This window comes from Mus pahari, chromosome 8, assembly GCF_900095145.1.
Source record: "Mus pahari chromosome 8, PAHARI_EIJ_v1.1, whole genome shotgun sequence".
Classification (NCBI taxonomy): domain Eukaryota; kingdom Metazoa; phylum Chordata; class Mammalia; order Rodentia; family Muridae; genus Mus; species Mus pahari.
Window position 1 is genome coordinate 110,198,338 of NC_034597.1, and position 16,393 is coordinate 110,214,730.

At 41.8% G+C, this 16,393-nt stretch overlaps 1 protein-coding gene across 3 annotated transcripts in view; it reads right to left on the reverse strand.

The window, feature by feature from the left end:
• Window positions 1-2,782: 2,782 nt before the first annotated feature.
• The window catches only part of Nalcn (sodium leak channel, non-selective), a 302,398-nt gene continuing 288,787 nt past the window's right edge, over window positions 2,783-16,393 (reverse strand). Inside the window, exons 39-44 of one of the 3 annotated variants that reach the window (XM_029541616.1) lie at window positions 14,190-14,347; window positions 11,231-11,381; window positions 9,366-9,518; window positions 7,347-7,464; window positions 6,681-6,776; window positions 2,783-4,529 (exon numbers count right to left, since the gene is read on the reverse strand). In XM_029541616.1, coding sequence (XP_029397476.1) covers window positions 4,336-4,529; window positions 6,681-6,776; window positions 7,347-7,464; window positions 9,366-9,518; window positions 11,231-11,381; window positions 14,190-14,347 — 870 coding nt within the window. In that variant the 3' untranslated portion in view covers window positions 2,783-4,335. The remainder of the gene's footprint in view (window positions 4,530-6,680; window positions 6,777-7,346; window positions 7,465-9,365; window positions 9,519-11,230; window positions 11,382-14,189; window positions 14,348-16,393) is intronic. The other 2 variants (XM_029541615.1, XM_021204107.2) reach the window with 2 other exon arrangements.

Here is a 16,393-nt window from a genome sequence, read left to right on the forward strand (position 1 = left end):
ACATTATCTTCTCTAATACACACCCAACTCACTCTTTTTTTCCCACAGGTTGTTCACAGTATGAGATGCCCCAAGGAATCCAGTTTGAAGCTCACCAGTATAGTCCAAATGCAGAGCTGTTAGGGACACAGAGGGGAAGCAAGGTAGCTCATCCTAAGCAATGGCATTCACCAACCCAGCCCAGCTGAGAAGTAAGGCTATGGCAGGGTAAAATGGCTTCTGTTGCTGCATCCCAGCACAGGCTGATGCAGCATCTGACTTGTCATCTGCATTTTTTGTTTCCCCCAACCCAGGAGAGATTAACGCAGGTGTTTTTCCAACTCGGATTTTCCAGTGGGGACTTGAAAGGCTCACAGAGTAAATTGAATGCTAAGGTTTCAAGACACTTCCTTTCATAAAATCTGCCTCTTTACTCAGTCACCCCGCAGAGGAGTGGAATGAAGAAAATGAGAAGATAATAAGAGAAAGAAGTCTTATCAATAATTTTTTTTGGATTTTTTATTCTTGGAGTAATGCCAGAGAGTGGTTTTTATAGAAGTGCTCTCTTTGGGTTTAAACTGCATGAAAGAAAAGAGTGTTCCTCCAAATTCACTCTCAGCCTTAGGTAGTTGCTAAACCTGACAGTAATCTTAGCTAAGGAAATAAAAGGCAAATTACTGGCCCACTGAGGCTGCTGGAAGAGAGAATAGCTAAGTTGGTTAATGATTCAGAGGATGCTTCAAGTGAGCCCAGACTAAATCTGTCTAACTCCTCAAATAAATGAAGAGAAGAAATTTCCTCTCTTGCCTCTTTTTTTTTAAATTAAGATATTGAATTGTAGCATAGAGTGGGGTCTAAAATTCATCCAAGATTACATATACAGGGACCAGTAAATATAGGGCCTGAAAGATCAGTCATATTCCAAGACTCATGATCTTTGTTTGGGCCTGGTGACACAACAAAGCAATTCTAGCATTTAAGAGGTGGAGTCGTGAACATCAGGAGTTCAAGGTCCTTCTCAGTTACATGTAAATGTCAAGGTCATCCTGGGTTATATAAGAGCCTGAACACGATCTCACCAAACAGTAACAACAAATAAATCTTTGATCTATGCTGATATTTTCAAAATTAGATCCCTTGGCACACTGGGTAATGTGAGCCATCTTTGGGGGTCACAGTGAGTTGGACTTGTGTATTAATGTTCTAGGGCTAGGTCATAAAGCATCACACATTAGGTGGCTGCAAACAGCAGAGGTTTGTTTGATCAAATTCTGCTATCTACACGTTGAAAATGCAAGGTGGTGGCACGTTAGGCTCCTTGGAAGCACATTTGGGAGCATCCTTCCTTGAATCTTCCAGCTTCCTACAGCTTCAAGTGTTCCTCAGTTAATGACAGCATCCTTTCAGCCTCTGACTGCATCTTTGGATGGCCTCCTTTTCTGAATGTCTGTGTCTTCATAGATCATTTTACTCCCCATGTGTCTTCTTACTAGGAGACCAGTCTTATCAAATTAATGGGCCCTACTCAAGTAAACACTATCCTATCAAAGAAAATCTATTCATAGGTGCCAGAGGCTAGGACTTCGGCCTTGTGGGGTTTTTGTTTGTTTGTTTTTGTTTGTATGTTTGTGGTAGCGTCCTGTCTGTAATAGTAGATAAGGAAAGGATTCCCCTTTTCTTCACAACAACTCAAACTAGTGATATGCTGCTTTTGCTTAGTTCAAATTTTATGATCCATAGAATAGCTTTGGAAGGAAGACGACCACTGACACATAAGATATCACACTTACCAGTCTCTAGTTAGCCACACCCAACAATGAAAGACAGGCAAGCATGTCTGGCTTAGAAAGCACATTTATGTGAGTTTTTTTTAAAGGTTGCTTTCCATCTCTATGCCCTTTTCATATTCAGCATCTTAGGGTATAGGCAGAGAGCTACTGATCATGGGCATTGGTCTGGAAACATCATAGGAATATCTGAATGGCATTATATACAGCCTTTCTGTCCAATCTTACTCCAATTGAGCCTCTGAGTTACCACATGGACAATGTCTGTGCAGTCTGTTCTCTCTCAGAGGGTCTACAAAAAGTATTCTACTCCTCAGGATTCCTGGTGTCCTTGCACCTGACAGTCCTCTTATTTAAGTGCAATGGGTAGCATGATTACAAGATTGTCATGGTTCCCTGAGTACCAGAGACCATGGGTGTCCCTAGTTTTCCATCTGTATCACCCAATCCTGCATATTCCATTGGATAGCATCTAAAAGGGGCAGTCCTTATTTTTACTGACTTGCCTTCTGTCTGCTTTAGGTAATTCACATGTTTCAGTCACTCAGGAGGAATGTGATGGCTTAACTGAATGTATAGGGTGCTGTGGCTTTGAACTCACTGACTGTCTTTGCTTCATATGAAAATGAGTAAAGATGGTGCTTTCCTGAGTATTCATTCTAGACTTTTCAGGAAGAGCTCACTGTTTAGTGGATGCGAAGCTGTATTTCTCAATGTAACAAGCCAATAAATTTTATTTTTTTTTACTTCTTTCAGCACTAATGCCAACCCATGCTCTGGCTACGATTGTCTTGCTTCACCATGCACTTGGAAGGCATGGGATATTTACCCAGCCTTGTCAGCACAACCTTGCAGATGAATATTCTGGCTCTGGGAGTTGACCTTAGGGGGTTACTAGGGACAGAGTTTCTGCCAACCAAGTATGGACTAAATACTCCATATAGGGTTTGCGAAATGTCAGCTACAGAGTGCACTATCCCATACACACATACAAAGAAAGGGTTTAATATGATGACTAGGTCACAATAAATTCTTTTACAAATCAGATTTTTATTTTGTTTTTATATTCAAAAATCAAATTCTGAACAAACATAAAACCCAATAAAAATTCCCCTTGGCTGCACAAACTGGAATTGCCTATTGTCTAGTAGTCACAAGTAATCATATAAGCAGTAGATGGGCACATTACATCATTACTTCTGTGTAGGAAGGATGCGATATTTGGCTATTGAACAAGGTTAAATAGAGAAAAGGATAGCATAAAGCAACCTAGGCACCAGGGAATTTTTACACACTCAATCTCTTAAAATATTCTGATCATCAAATATGAAATTGATAACTCAGGGGAGACCCTGCCCAGGCAGGGTCTATCAGTGCTTTCCAATAGTTTTGTATTTCCACTTTTCCCAGAGGACATGGACCATTGGCATGAGGGAAAATGCACAATTACATTGTGGTATTTTCAGTGGGGTTTAGAGTGAGGTTTTTGCACCCTTCTGTTATTTCAATAGTTAATCCTGAGAGCAGGGAAATTATTTTGAATCTAGCATTGAAATGGTGTATTAAAGCCAACCCATAATGCTCCTGTTGATTCATAGCAAAATGGCTACAGCAAGGACAATCCATGAAGTCCACAATAATCTCTCAAGTGTAAACTTTTAGCCAGGTTGACCCTAACATGTTTATTCTGTTTTCTAAATTGAGTTATTTAAAGGATTTTTTTTTAAAGATTTCAAGACATTTTTGTTTCATCAAGTTCATGAAGTAATACATCTACAAGTTGGTTATATACCAATAGCATCTGTAGCCAATTCCTTTACATGGTATCTACACACATAACTTTCTTGGAAGCAGGCAACAATTTCATTAGAGTACTTGAAAACAGAAATAAAACGGTCCTGATTTTTTTTAACATTAAGCATTAAAAAAAAAAACACAAAGAAAAAGAATGTGCTTTTAAAAAATTCAAAATCTGTAGTTTTGAAGCTGCTATCATTTTAGCACGAGCACAGTACTGACCTTTTCAGATCAATCATAAATAATTTCTCCCAAGGGAAGTATATCTATTGGAAATGGGGAAAAAGTGAACTATAGCTATAACTCCTGTACTATAAATATGGGCCAGTTTGGGCTTAGCACTCTTTGAGAGGGGTAGTAATAACACATGAGAGTGCAGATGAATACAGCTTACTTTACACAGACAGAATACATGGATATATAATATACTCTACTGTTAATGCAGCTTCTAATATTATCAATACTGCTTTATACATATTTTCTTTCTTTTCTTGTATTTCTGGGATTCAAACATAGGGGTTTGCACAGGTTGAACAAGAGATCTTTCACTGACTTATCTCCCAAGTCCCACATTTTCTTTAATACATGACAATAATCTAAAACATCATACTCTTTGAGAGACCATTCCAATAAATGAACAAAAATCAATTCTGAAAATCCCATGCTTGGGTGGAATTTAGTGTTTAGCAATTACAGTTTGCTCTCTCCCAATGATAAAAGAAGCTATTAGCTATAGTTTTCACCCTGTGACCCCCTATGTCCTGCTTCCCATCTAGATATCCAAGAGATCATCTCCACTCTCATCGCTCTCCACGGTCAGCTGTCTGGTCCACCACTTTTTAACTTCAGAGCCACAGGAAGCTGTGTCTGGCATGGGGTTCATCTTGCAGACCACAGACTTCATTGTGGTCCTTCCTCCAAACCGTAGGTTAACCGAAGACACAGAATGGCTTATTGGTTTGGGGGCTGTGAAATTGAGAAGAGTCCCATTATCAACTAGTTTTTTTTTTCCAGCATGCTTCAGCCATTCCTGGAAAATCATAATACTCTGAGCAGTAGTGATTTTGGCTCCCAAATCCTATCCCCAGATGATAAGTAATATTTTTCCCAATAGTTTTAGTTGATTCTTTCCAATCATTCTATAAATTTTGCTCAAGGGTGGCAAGTAATAGTCTTGGGAAAATATACTTCAGGTTCCCTTTATTTTAAGGAAAGAAGAAACTACAAGCAGCCACAATTTGTGTAAAATGGAAGTGTTGTTGTGGTATGTATAAGCTGGTGTTCATTAGGAAAACAAAGAAAAGATTGGTGGTATAGTTTAAGGTAAGGAGAGCTGGGGTCAGAGGCAGGTATGGAAAGCAGACCTGGTCTTGCATCCCATATGTAACCTGCAGATATGAAGTCACTGACAATTGCATGTCTCTGAACCTAAATTTTTCTCTTGTGTAAAATGAAAACAATGCAAATGACCTCACTGTAGTGCTGGGAGGCTTAAGGTTAGCTGATGACCTCACTGTAGTGCTGGGAGGCTTAAGGTGAGCTGATGAAGTGACCTGACAAAGTGCACAGTGTGCTGCCTGCTGCCTCCTTGAAATAGTCTTTTTACTTCTCCTTTGCCCCTCCCACTTAGTTTGATCCTGGTAGTTTGTCTCTGTGGTTGTCACCACTTTTGACACTGAGGCGACATAGACAAGCACAACTGTAAATGTCATCCACGTAAGTGAATACCAAGGAGGGACATTCTTCCAAGCTCATCTCTCATATCTGACATGTAGTGTTGAACTGGCAGAGTGTGCCATGCCCTTATCACCTGTGTCCAGCCTACTATAATATTCTGTAGCCTGTCATCTGCCTTCAGACACTGTCAGAGACAAGTGGCTCTTGATTTGCTACCATATCAGTCTTCCTAAAACCTAGGTTGCAAATGTAATTCCTTGCTTATAACTCTTTAGTGTCTCCCACCTAATTGGCTATAGGATGAAGTTAAAACTTCCCATTCTGTCATTTAAGGATTTTCACACTGAGGCCCTAGCACTTACTCAATCTTGCCTCCTCTCTCTCTCTCTCTCTCTCTCTCTCTCTCTCTCTCTCTCTCTCTCTCTCTCTCTCTCTCTTTCTCATTAATTGGATATTTTCTTTATTTACATTTTCCCCTAGTTTCCCCTCCAAAAATCTCCTATCCCCTCCCTTTCCCCCTCCCCCTGCTCACCAACCCACCCACTCCCCCTTCCTGGCCCCGGCATTCCCCTAAACAGGGGCATAGAACCTTTGCAGGATCAAGGGCCTCTCCTCCCATTGATGACCAAGTAGGCCATCCTCTGCTACATATGCAGTTAGAGCCATGAATCCCTCCATGTGTTTTCTTTGATTGGTGGTTTAGTCCCAGGGAGCTCTGGGGGTCCTGGTTAGTTCATATTGTTCTTCCTATGGAGCTGCAAGCCCCTTCAGCCTCCTATCTCTCTTAGCTTTGCTGAGACCAGACAAAAGTTATGTCTGCTCTGATCCCTGCTCAGGTTCTTCCTTACTGGTGGCTTTAAGATCTGTGGCATACTTTTAGCTTCAGAATGTAAATTGCTCTGCCATTTGCTTTGTGAATGGACAAATGGCAGAAGATATTTCAGGATCACCCAGTCTTACTTGTTTGGGACTGAAGTTGCGTGTGGTTAAATGAGAGAATGAAGCTCTATTTTACCATAGGCTCACATCTCAACAGACAGGAGACTGGACTGTGTATAGAATTCTTCCTCACCCATTGCTCAGTGTCCCTTCATGAGGTCATCCAGGTCTCCTGGTACCTCATATTCCTTCAGAAGAAAACTCTCTCACTAAATCAGTATAATGTGGAAAACAAATAGACTTGTGAGGGTTTAATGAAGAAAGCCAGGACATACCCCGGAGTAGTGACTGGAATACAGTGGTCAATGCTACATGGAGGTCTTTCACCACCGCTGCTGTGTCACTCAAGTGAAGCTCATGTCAGAGTGGTGATACACAGCATGTTTGGAATAAAGTGGGACCTGAGCCTTTTCTGAGAACTCCATGGCATTTTCTGAAGATCATATCTACCCATTCCTTCTTAGATACATTTTGCCCATATTTGAAATGCCTTGACTGTACCCAGGAAGCCCTTGGAAACCTCTTCCTCCTCTCTTTCTGGATCTTGGCTGTAACCGCTCATTTTGTTAACAGGTGCCGTCTTCTCAGCGATGGCAGCTGCAAATGAGGGCCAATATAGTTATGTTTAGAGAAGTTACTTTGAGGAGAATGTTTCTGATATGGGAATACATTTCATTGTTTCCCCTGTCTATAATAATCAGATACACACCCTGGTTGGGTTTGAAATGTTCCCCAGAGGCCCAGGTATTGGAGGCTTGGTCCCAACTTGTGCTATTGGGAAGTAGTAGAATGCTTAATAGGTGGCAACTAGTAGGAGATCTTGGGTCATTGGGATCATGCCCTTGAAGAAAATTGTGGGATGCCAATTTTTCTCTTTGTTTCCTGATGTGGTAAGGTAAGTTGCTTTCTCATCATACATTGCCACTATACACTGCAGTCTTATCACAGCCCAGTAGCAATAGACCAACTGACTGTGGGCTGAAACCTCCAACAAATAAGCCAATAAACTTTCCTTCCTCTTAAATGGATTTTCGAAGTTATAAATTAGTGTAACAGAAAGCCGACTAATTCAGATTTACATATTAATTAAAATCTAAGACCCAAAGTAAAGAGAGTAAATTCCTCTTAAATGTCCCCAGCAGGTAGAGAAATGATTGATGTACCTACCTGAGGGCAGACGCCATTGCCCAATCTTCCTTTGGGGTTTTCCAGTATCTGCTGCATCCTGTCGGCTTCCTCCTCTGTCTGACAGAGTAGGGCTTAAGAGCTGCTGCTGACTGCTTGTCTACATGGGAGAAGTATTAGTCATTGTGGGGCTTTCTCTCTAAAATACACATATTTAATTTGTCACAAATATTTGTACAAATTTGTGGGGTTTTGAAAAATGATTGTAGAGAACAGTTTGGGCTCTTTCTTAATTTTCCTCCTTCACAGCTCTCTAGGTAGTGTCTTTCTTGACCATTCCATTAGAGTGTCCATCCTTCGCTCCCTTCAAGCCTGAGGATTTCACTGATTCCTTAAACTTGACTGGAAAATTAAGCAAGGAGAATGACACTATAGGGAGAGACAGGGTGTCAGGGACAGAATGTTTTGTGGACATGGACTTTTGCAAGCTTAAAGGTCAGAACCAGGAGCTCCAGAAGATGCATCTTGGTGGACAGAGCTCTATGATATGCCCTGGGGAAGCTCAAACCCAGGACTAGCTGATGCTGAGGATTGCAAGGCAGTTTGCTCCATCTCTAGTTCAGCTCTCTCCTAATCATAGTCATCATTTTTTTTAGATTTACTTTATTTGTGTGTGTGTGTATGTACAAAAGTGTGTGCCATACATGTACAGGTACCCACAAGGACCAGAAGAGGGTATTAGATGTCATGTATCTAGAGCTATGGGTGGTTGTAAGCTGTCAGATGTGGGTGCTGGGAATGGTACTTGGATCCTCTGGAATAGCTGGTGTCTCTCCAACCCCTCACTGTCCTGGTTTTTATACCACATCAAGCAATTCCCCCCACACACTTGATTTTTGGACTACCTTTTTGAGAGTTCTGGAATCATTACATCCCCTCAATCAGTGGTCCTGTCTCAGTGTCTGTCTAAACCTGATCTGGCTCTTCCTTGTAAAGCACTTCCAGATATCTTGGGGTCAGACTTGTAGCAGGATGACTGTAGATATTTCTTTTGGCCTCTTTTGCTGAATTCTCCCATAGAAGTCTATAGAAGGAGGCAAGTGATTCCTGATTTCTTGTTGGGAGCTTCAAACCACAGAAAACTGTACCATGGCACAACAGGTCCTTTTGCAGCCTCTACTGGGCCATGGGCTATTCTTCATTTTGTCCCTTTCCTCTGAGTGTGTTTCTTTGCATGACGAACTCTGTACAGCTGGAGGCACTGCACAGTGTGTTGGATGGACTCCATGTGATTAGCATCAAATCACTATTGCAGCCACATAAAGGGGCAGGTCCTCCCTGCCAGCTGCTTCTCATAAGCACAGGGCTCTCCCAGATGCTGGAAATTCTGGCTTTTTGTTTGTTTGTTTGTTTGTTTGTTGAGTAGGCATGTAGAATAACTTTGAAAATTAACCTAGTTGTGTTTTAATAGACAGAAGATCCTCAAATAACATTTCTGAGTTCTATATGCTCCTCACTGCCCAACTAAGAAAAGATAAATCTCCAATGCATTTGGTCCATCAAAGAGTGTTGAAAGCCAAGTGCCTACATTTTCCTAACTTTCCTGCAAATTTCTGTGATGTACCGAGGGGGAAATATTTAGGGCTTCATGATAATCATGATTTTTTAAAGCACATAACATTTATATGTTCAAGTTCAGCTTTTATGATAATATTAAACTTTTATATAAAGAAACAAGCAAGACCCACTCAGGATATGAACCATTTCTAGCATATGTATTCTGTAGTTTGAATCTTGACTGGTCCATAAGTTGAAGGCTTCGTCTCCAGACTAAGACACTAAATGGGTGAAGACTGTCCTTAAAGAGGATATTGAGGACCCATCTGCTCTTGCTCCCTGGCCATCGCACAGAAATAAAAACATATGAATATACACATTCTCATTATTGGTTCTTTTGCAACAAAAGGTCATGTGAGAAATTCTGTTACTTGATTTGAAATGTCTATGTGACCAGTATCAACTCCCACAGAACATCATTGAGTTAAGGGTGACTTATCCTACCTCAGGTTGCATACTGTGGTCCTGGCTGTTGGCGTTAGTGTCCTCACTTGGCTGGGTCGTCTCAATGCTGGGAGGATTCAGGAATAACCGGCTCCGCTCTTGCTGCTGGCTCTCTCTCAGGCTGTGGATGATGCTGCATGACTGCTGTTGTTTCTATGGAAAATTCTGTGCTTTCATAAGGGGGAAATGTGCCCACCTCTTTACCCCATTCCCACCAAGTCACCGTTTCTTCTTCCCTCTCTGAAGACCTATGAGATTGCTGACCTCTTAGGAAATTCCAAGTAAGGCGCTTGAACTAGTTTTGAGGATATTAGATTGATATACAAGTCTTAAAGATTAGAAGTGTCCCCATCTTTTTCATTTGTATAACAATTGAATTTGTTATGCTCATCCATACTAGTTTATATATTATTCATTATTATATAATGTGGGTGTTTTATTTTTTTCTTTTATTTAACTCTAGGCTCATTTAATCAATGCAAGTGCCCTCTCCCACCCCACACTTTCCTGAAAACCTTAAGCACCAGAAGGTCTTGAATAGATGAGGAGGAAATTTTGAACTCTTTGTTCTGAACTTTGTAGGCCAGACTGGTAGGTCAGTTCAAAAGCAGCCTCTTTTACCTGGCCAAGGCCACTGGCAGTTCAGTTCAGCAGTAACCTCTGTTTCCTGGCCAAGGCCTTCTTAGGGTCTGATCAGGACTTGTGATTAATGGAACAAGAGTTATAATGGCCATGTTTTGATTGAGTTGCAGTGAGAAACTAATGTTGCTCTAGGAGGCTGGGCTGGAGTGTTCCGTTTGTTTGGGAACTTTTTTCTCTAACAGAAATGCATGTTTCTGTAGTGGGTGTTGTTTTGAAGACCAGGATCAAACAAATCTTACATAACATTAATTGCATTGCAGGAAGTATATACTGAGTTACATGCCTTTCTTCTCTGTATGTGAAGTATGAGTCACAAGCATTTATAAACATTAATTACCCAATAGAAGTACTCATTGGAAACATAGTATATGCTAATGGAGTACATATTCATTAATATGTGAGAGCCTCATACAAACTTACAGTTCACACATCATTAAAATTCCATGAGAGGTAGTCTTTAGAGACCCAACAACATGATAAACCATATGTTAAAACTTTTCGTAGCAATTTAAAAGTGGCTTTGTAAACTTCATCTCTGTAGATATTTTTGGGATTTCATACCATTGAGTTTAATAAGTGGAGATCATAAATATTTTAATACCCATAAATTGCTTTTTAATCCTTCATTTTTATACAATTTGATTCAATTGGAATGTGTGGCGGAGCCTGCTGAAGGGAATGAGCTGAAGCTGGAAGAGTTAAGGCTGCACCAGATTCTGACACTGTAAATGGATAAAGAAGGTTCATTTTAAGTGATATCAGGCCTTTCTGTTTGCCTCTCTTTTTCTGAATATGTGTGTGTGTGTGTGCATGCTGGCTAGTGTTGATTGTCAACTGGACAGAATCCAGAATCACTTGAGAGACTTGCCTCTGGACAAGCTGTGAAAGGTTGTATTGATTACTGGTGTGGGAAGACTCATCATAATTGTGAGTAGGACCACTCTCTGAGCAAGGGGTCCTGGACTATATAAAATGTGAAAAGTGGGATGAGCACAGGCATGCATTTACCTTCTTCATTCCTGATTGTGGATATGATGTGAATATATAACACATATCATGTGATTAGACTCCTGCCATCTTGACACCCCCTCCATAATGGACTGTGTACACTACATCTGTGATCCAGAGTTAGCCTTTCTCCTTTAAGTCGGAGGTCCCCCCCCCCCCCACTCCCCACAGCAACAGGAATGGAAACCCAGCCCTTGTGCTTGTGGTGCACTCACAGCCCGGATGCGTTTCAAGCACTTCTTCAGCCACATGCGAATAGTCTGCTTAGCCACCTCCTCCTCTATGGTGTACTCTAGCTGCTCCCTTGCCAGCAGCTCCTCTAGCTGCAGGCTCTTTCTGATGTCTACAGAGCGGTAGGACAGCATGCTGGAAGATGGAAACAACAGCAACCACCAGTCAGACTCATCTGGTGTTTAGACCCTTGAGTGTTTCCAAATGCAGAGAATACGTCTTTCCAGACCATCAGTGTAGGGTTTGATGTCACGCACATCTGGGTAAAGAGCTAGTCATGTTACCTCGGTATCTCCACATCTTCTCTTCTATAAGTACTGAGGTTAATTTTGGTGCCTACCTCATTGAATAACCTGGCAAAAGTTAATATCTCTGAGATACTTAGAACAGTGACTGCATCTAAGCACCTATGCTACAGAAGACCCATGCTAAGTGGTCTTGACTGCTCTAGCTATCAAGTACATACTCTGGAATGTTCTGTGCACAGAGAAGAGTACTCCTTCCACTACTTTCTCCTTGTTGGCTCTAAATGGTGATGGTCAATATACTTGCCTGTGTGGTATGCATGTTCTATTTCACTTTCCTCCCTATTTCGTCTTTCCCTTTGCACCCTCCTAATTAGTTTCAGATGATGCAAAGCAAGAGCTAAACTCTCTTGGCTCAACAGGTCCAGACAGTGTTAAATAAAACTGACACCTTGGTGCAGAGGGTTAGGAAGGACTGACTGGTCTATTACAAAGAGGAATGCTGAATTATCTGGTAGGACTGTACACTCTAGTTTAGCCTCAGCACCCTGGACTCTCATACAATCTCTACTTTGAACTTGAGGTCACCATTAAAGCTCAGTTCACAGCACAGTGACCATATGATACTGCGTCATTGGCTTTTACTTCTTTGCTAAGTGTCCTCCTATTGCAGAAGAAAATCCTGCACTCTTTTATAAAATGCTTCTAAGTCCTCCAGACTCACAGGAATTCCATTATTATATAACTTCTGTGAGAAAAGAGGGCCAACATCATCATAAGTGGCTTTGCCTGGGTCCCTTGTGATCAGATGCACCACTATGCTCCAGAGGTCAAATACTGATTATTACTATCAACAGTAGGTCTGGGTGCTTCATGGTCAACCTAAAAACACTGCATTACTTCAAAGGAAGATGAACATTCTGAGAGGCATGGCATTCTTTCTCACTCATACATAATCTTACCCCATCTTTCTGTGCTCCTTAGCTTACTCATGGACAAGATGATATCCAAAGGCAAAATGGGCAACTTTAGCAAATTTCTCCCAGACCCTTCCTTTGCTGCTCTGACCCTTCTTCTTCTCTTAGCCACAAGTGGAGTTTTATCTACCTGAATGATCCCCAAATTTGTGGCAATAACTAACATTTAATATGCCAGGTACATGCAGCATGAGTAAAATAGCTATAGCCAGTCAAATGCTCTAGACAGGTTCTATGTCACATGTCCCTCCTGCAGGGAACACTGAGAAGGACTTTTTGTTTGTTTGTTTGTTTGTTTGTTTTGAGACAGGATTTCTCTGTGTAGCCCTGACCGTCCTGGAACTCACTTTGTAGACCAGGCTGGCCTCAAACTCAGAATCTGCCTGCCTCTGCCTCCCAAGTGCTAGGATCAAAGGCGTGTGCCACCACTGCCCAGCTTGGAAAGGACTTTTTACAATAATGTTTTACATGCTATTATGAAGGAAATAACTATATTAAAATAATGATTTAATTAATTTATTTGATATGGGCCATACATTCTTCTATTGGCCCATTAAATAATATGCAGTTGCTGTCAAATGACACTATACATTGACAGGGCCTGTGGAGCATAAATGATATTTTAAAATTTCTATCAAGAGCTTCAAGTTGTAACCTCTTGTGTAGAGTTCACTGCATATCTAGTTCACATGAGGTTTAGAACACAGGGCCCCCAATGGAGGAGCTAGAGAAAGTACCCAGGGAATTGAAGGGGTCTGCAACCCTATAGGTGGAACAACATTATGAACTAACCAGTACCCCCAGAGCTTGTGTCTCTAGCTGCATATGTAGCAGAAGGTGACCTAGTTGGCCATCATTGGGAAGAGAGGTCACTAGGTCTTGTAAAGTTTTTATGCCCCAGTACAGGGGAACACCAGGGCTAAGAAGTGGGAGTGGGTAGGTAGGGGAGCAGGGTGGGGGAGGGTGGAAGGTATAGGGGACTTTTGGGATAGCATTTGAAATGTAAATAAAGAAAATATCTAATAAAAAGAAGATGAGGTTTAATTGAAGATAACTGGTTGCAAGAAGTCACTGGGTGATTCAGGAAAGGGTTGGAACAGATTGTTCCTCCGAACCTCACAAGAATCAACCCTAATCTTACTTCTGGAACTATGAGCTTCTTATGCTGTTGGGACTTCAATATACTGTCTCCAGGAAGCTAATGCAAATATCCTTCAGAATGACTGAGTTGGAGCCTATGTCTTGTATTGTACTCATCAAACACCCAGAAAATGGAGTGTTTTAAGCAACAGGGGCAATTACCACAGAGAAAATGGGGCAGATTCTCCCAAACTCACCTGTGAGAGATCTGGATTTTAGCTCCACATTGTTCATGGAACCAAGTGACCCTAAGCAAGTCACTTAACTCTTGCAGGACCACAACCCTCATCCCAAAATTAAGAGACAGAACCATGCTCTCCATGTCTTCTATATTCCTTCTGCAATGGCAGATGGCAGGCCATTAGTTTCTATTCTTGTCTGAGGCAGTCTGATCATTATGGGACAGTGAGAAAGAGTACTTCTTGCCTAGAAAGTGTGCTCCTGCATTATAACCATGCCAGTATGGCAACACGGGCTTTGAAATCCTTGTTAACAGAATTCATGGGCTTCTGTGTGTCACACCTTTCATTTCTGGCCTCATTGAATTTCCATGACACTGGGCTGTGGAACCAGCTTTATACCTTAAGACATCATGGAAGGTGACATCACCACCGTTGTGCAGCCTCTCCATCTCATAGCACATATGCTTAAACAGGAGCTTGTCTTTATCAAGGTCCACTTCCAGCCTCCCACGCAGCAGCCGTAGCAGGAACTTCACTCGGAAAGTGGGGATCACACCCTGTGTGGGAGAGCACAAGAGCCAGCAAAGTAAGTCAGAAGAAGACTTATGCAGAAAAAGTAAGAGAAAGAGAGAGAGAGAGAGAGAGAGAGAGAGAGAGAGAGAGAGAGAGAGAGAGAGAGAGAGAAAGGAAAAAATATGGACTCCCTGTTCACAGAGTCTCTTTTTATAGGGAGACACAGACAACAAAATGAATTTATGAGTCAGGACTGGTATCTCTCAGGCTTATAATCCAAACACCAAGGAGTGTGAGGCAAGGGATCATCAGCATAAATAGCACCAGACAGGAAGAATCTCACTGTTCTCTGCAAGCTGGGCAGAATAATGTGTGCTAAGCATATGATGTAAAGTACCAAGCAGTAACTTTCTGTTGCTCTCGTCCTGTGGGCTATCATAATATTGACTCCAGAGCTAGGGAGAGTGAGGAACATGCATGTAGCTTTTCCTGGAATCAGCCCTACTGAGCGTAAGCTCAGTAGTCTACCCAGCTCTCCACGTGCACCGTGGATATCATTCTACAAGTAGCAACGCATATATACGTAACTCTCATCACTTAATTTGGGTCTTAGACTTGGCATTTGTTATTTTGCTTCCATTGAAAGGTAGTTTCATTGTAAGTCTTCTCAATGATTAGAATAACTTAGATGAGACAGTGAGGACTCAGCTTCGCCCTCCTTCTAGGGTAAAACACATCTGGGCATTGAAACTATAAAAGCTATCACTGTATTTCATGTAACACAGCCTAATAGGCCAACTCTGACTATATCTTTGAATGGACCTGGTAGTCTAAGGCTTCTTGCTAGTTATTAGCATCTCAGTGTTAATTAGGGTGCAGTCTTTCCTGTACATATCATGCGAAGTCAAGTTCCTGTGGGTAACAGTCACAGAGACAAATATAGATCTAGATGAGACAAAAGAACTAGGCCATGTATCCCTGTCCTCCACAAGGTACTACCTCACAAATTCAGAAGAGACTGCAGCCCAGTTTGAGGACAGAGAGTACTAACAGAGACAGAGGGTAAAACAGTGAAGAGGCCACCCTGTGTCTTGCAGACCCTGGGTTACAACCACACCTCACCTTCCAGATCCTTACTTATGTCAACTGTGCTAACTCCTTGTCTCTGTACTAAACTCGCGTTGAACCATTTTTGGATCTTCTTAGGTTGTAGCTCTATATAGCTGAACTTTCCTTGTTTCTTGATGTGAGCACAATAATCACCTCTTTACCTACACCTTCATGACCATTTCAGCTAAGGCTCCACTCCGCGTCCATCTATGCTCTACCATCTTCAATATGCTCATAACTTCTGGAACTCATAGAAGTTTTATATCCCCTACCAAAATGTTAGGATCGTAAGTGTTTCAAAAGTTGGACTTTGGAGTATTTGCATTCCTACAATGAGTGATAATGTGGACAAGATATAAGTTTAAACATAAAATTTATTCATGTGTTTTTTAATCTTTTTTTAAATTATTTTTTTAGATATTTTCTTCATTTACATTTTGCTGCAACCCCGCACTCCTACCAGCAGAGATGGGGATGGGGGGGGACAACACAAACGCCAAGGAGGGTTTCAAGCAGCTTCCATATTTATCTCCGGCTCCTCCAGTTTTTCTTTTGTTTTTCCCTCCCTCCCCTGATCTTATCCTTCCCCCCTCTCCTGGATCCAATCAGCATTCAGCATGCTCTGAACATGAGCCATGCATGCAAGCAGGGCTTGTGGTGATAGGCCAGTGACTCATCAGGTGAACAGCACAGGATCGTTCAAGTGCGCAGGCTCGGGGTTCTTGGTAAGTAGGGATCACGGGGCTTGGCAATGAGCCAGGGCACCATCTTGGCTCTTGCGGTCGCTTCCGCTCCCCACAACATTTCAAATGCTAACCAGAGAGTCCCCTATACCCTCCCCCACCCTGCGCCCTACCCACTCACTCCCACTACTTGGCCCTGGTGTTCCCCTGTATGGGGCATATAAAGTTTGCAAGACCAAGGGGCCTCTCTTCCCAATGATGGCTGACTAGGCCATCTTCTGCTATATATGCAGCTAG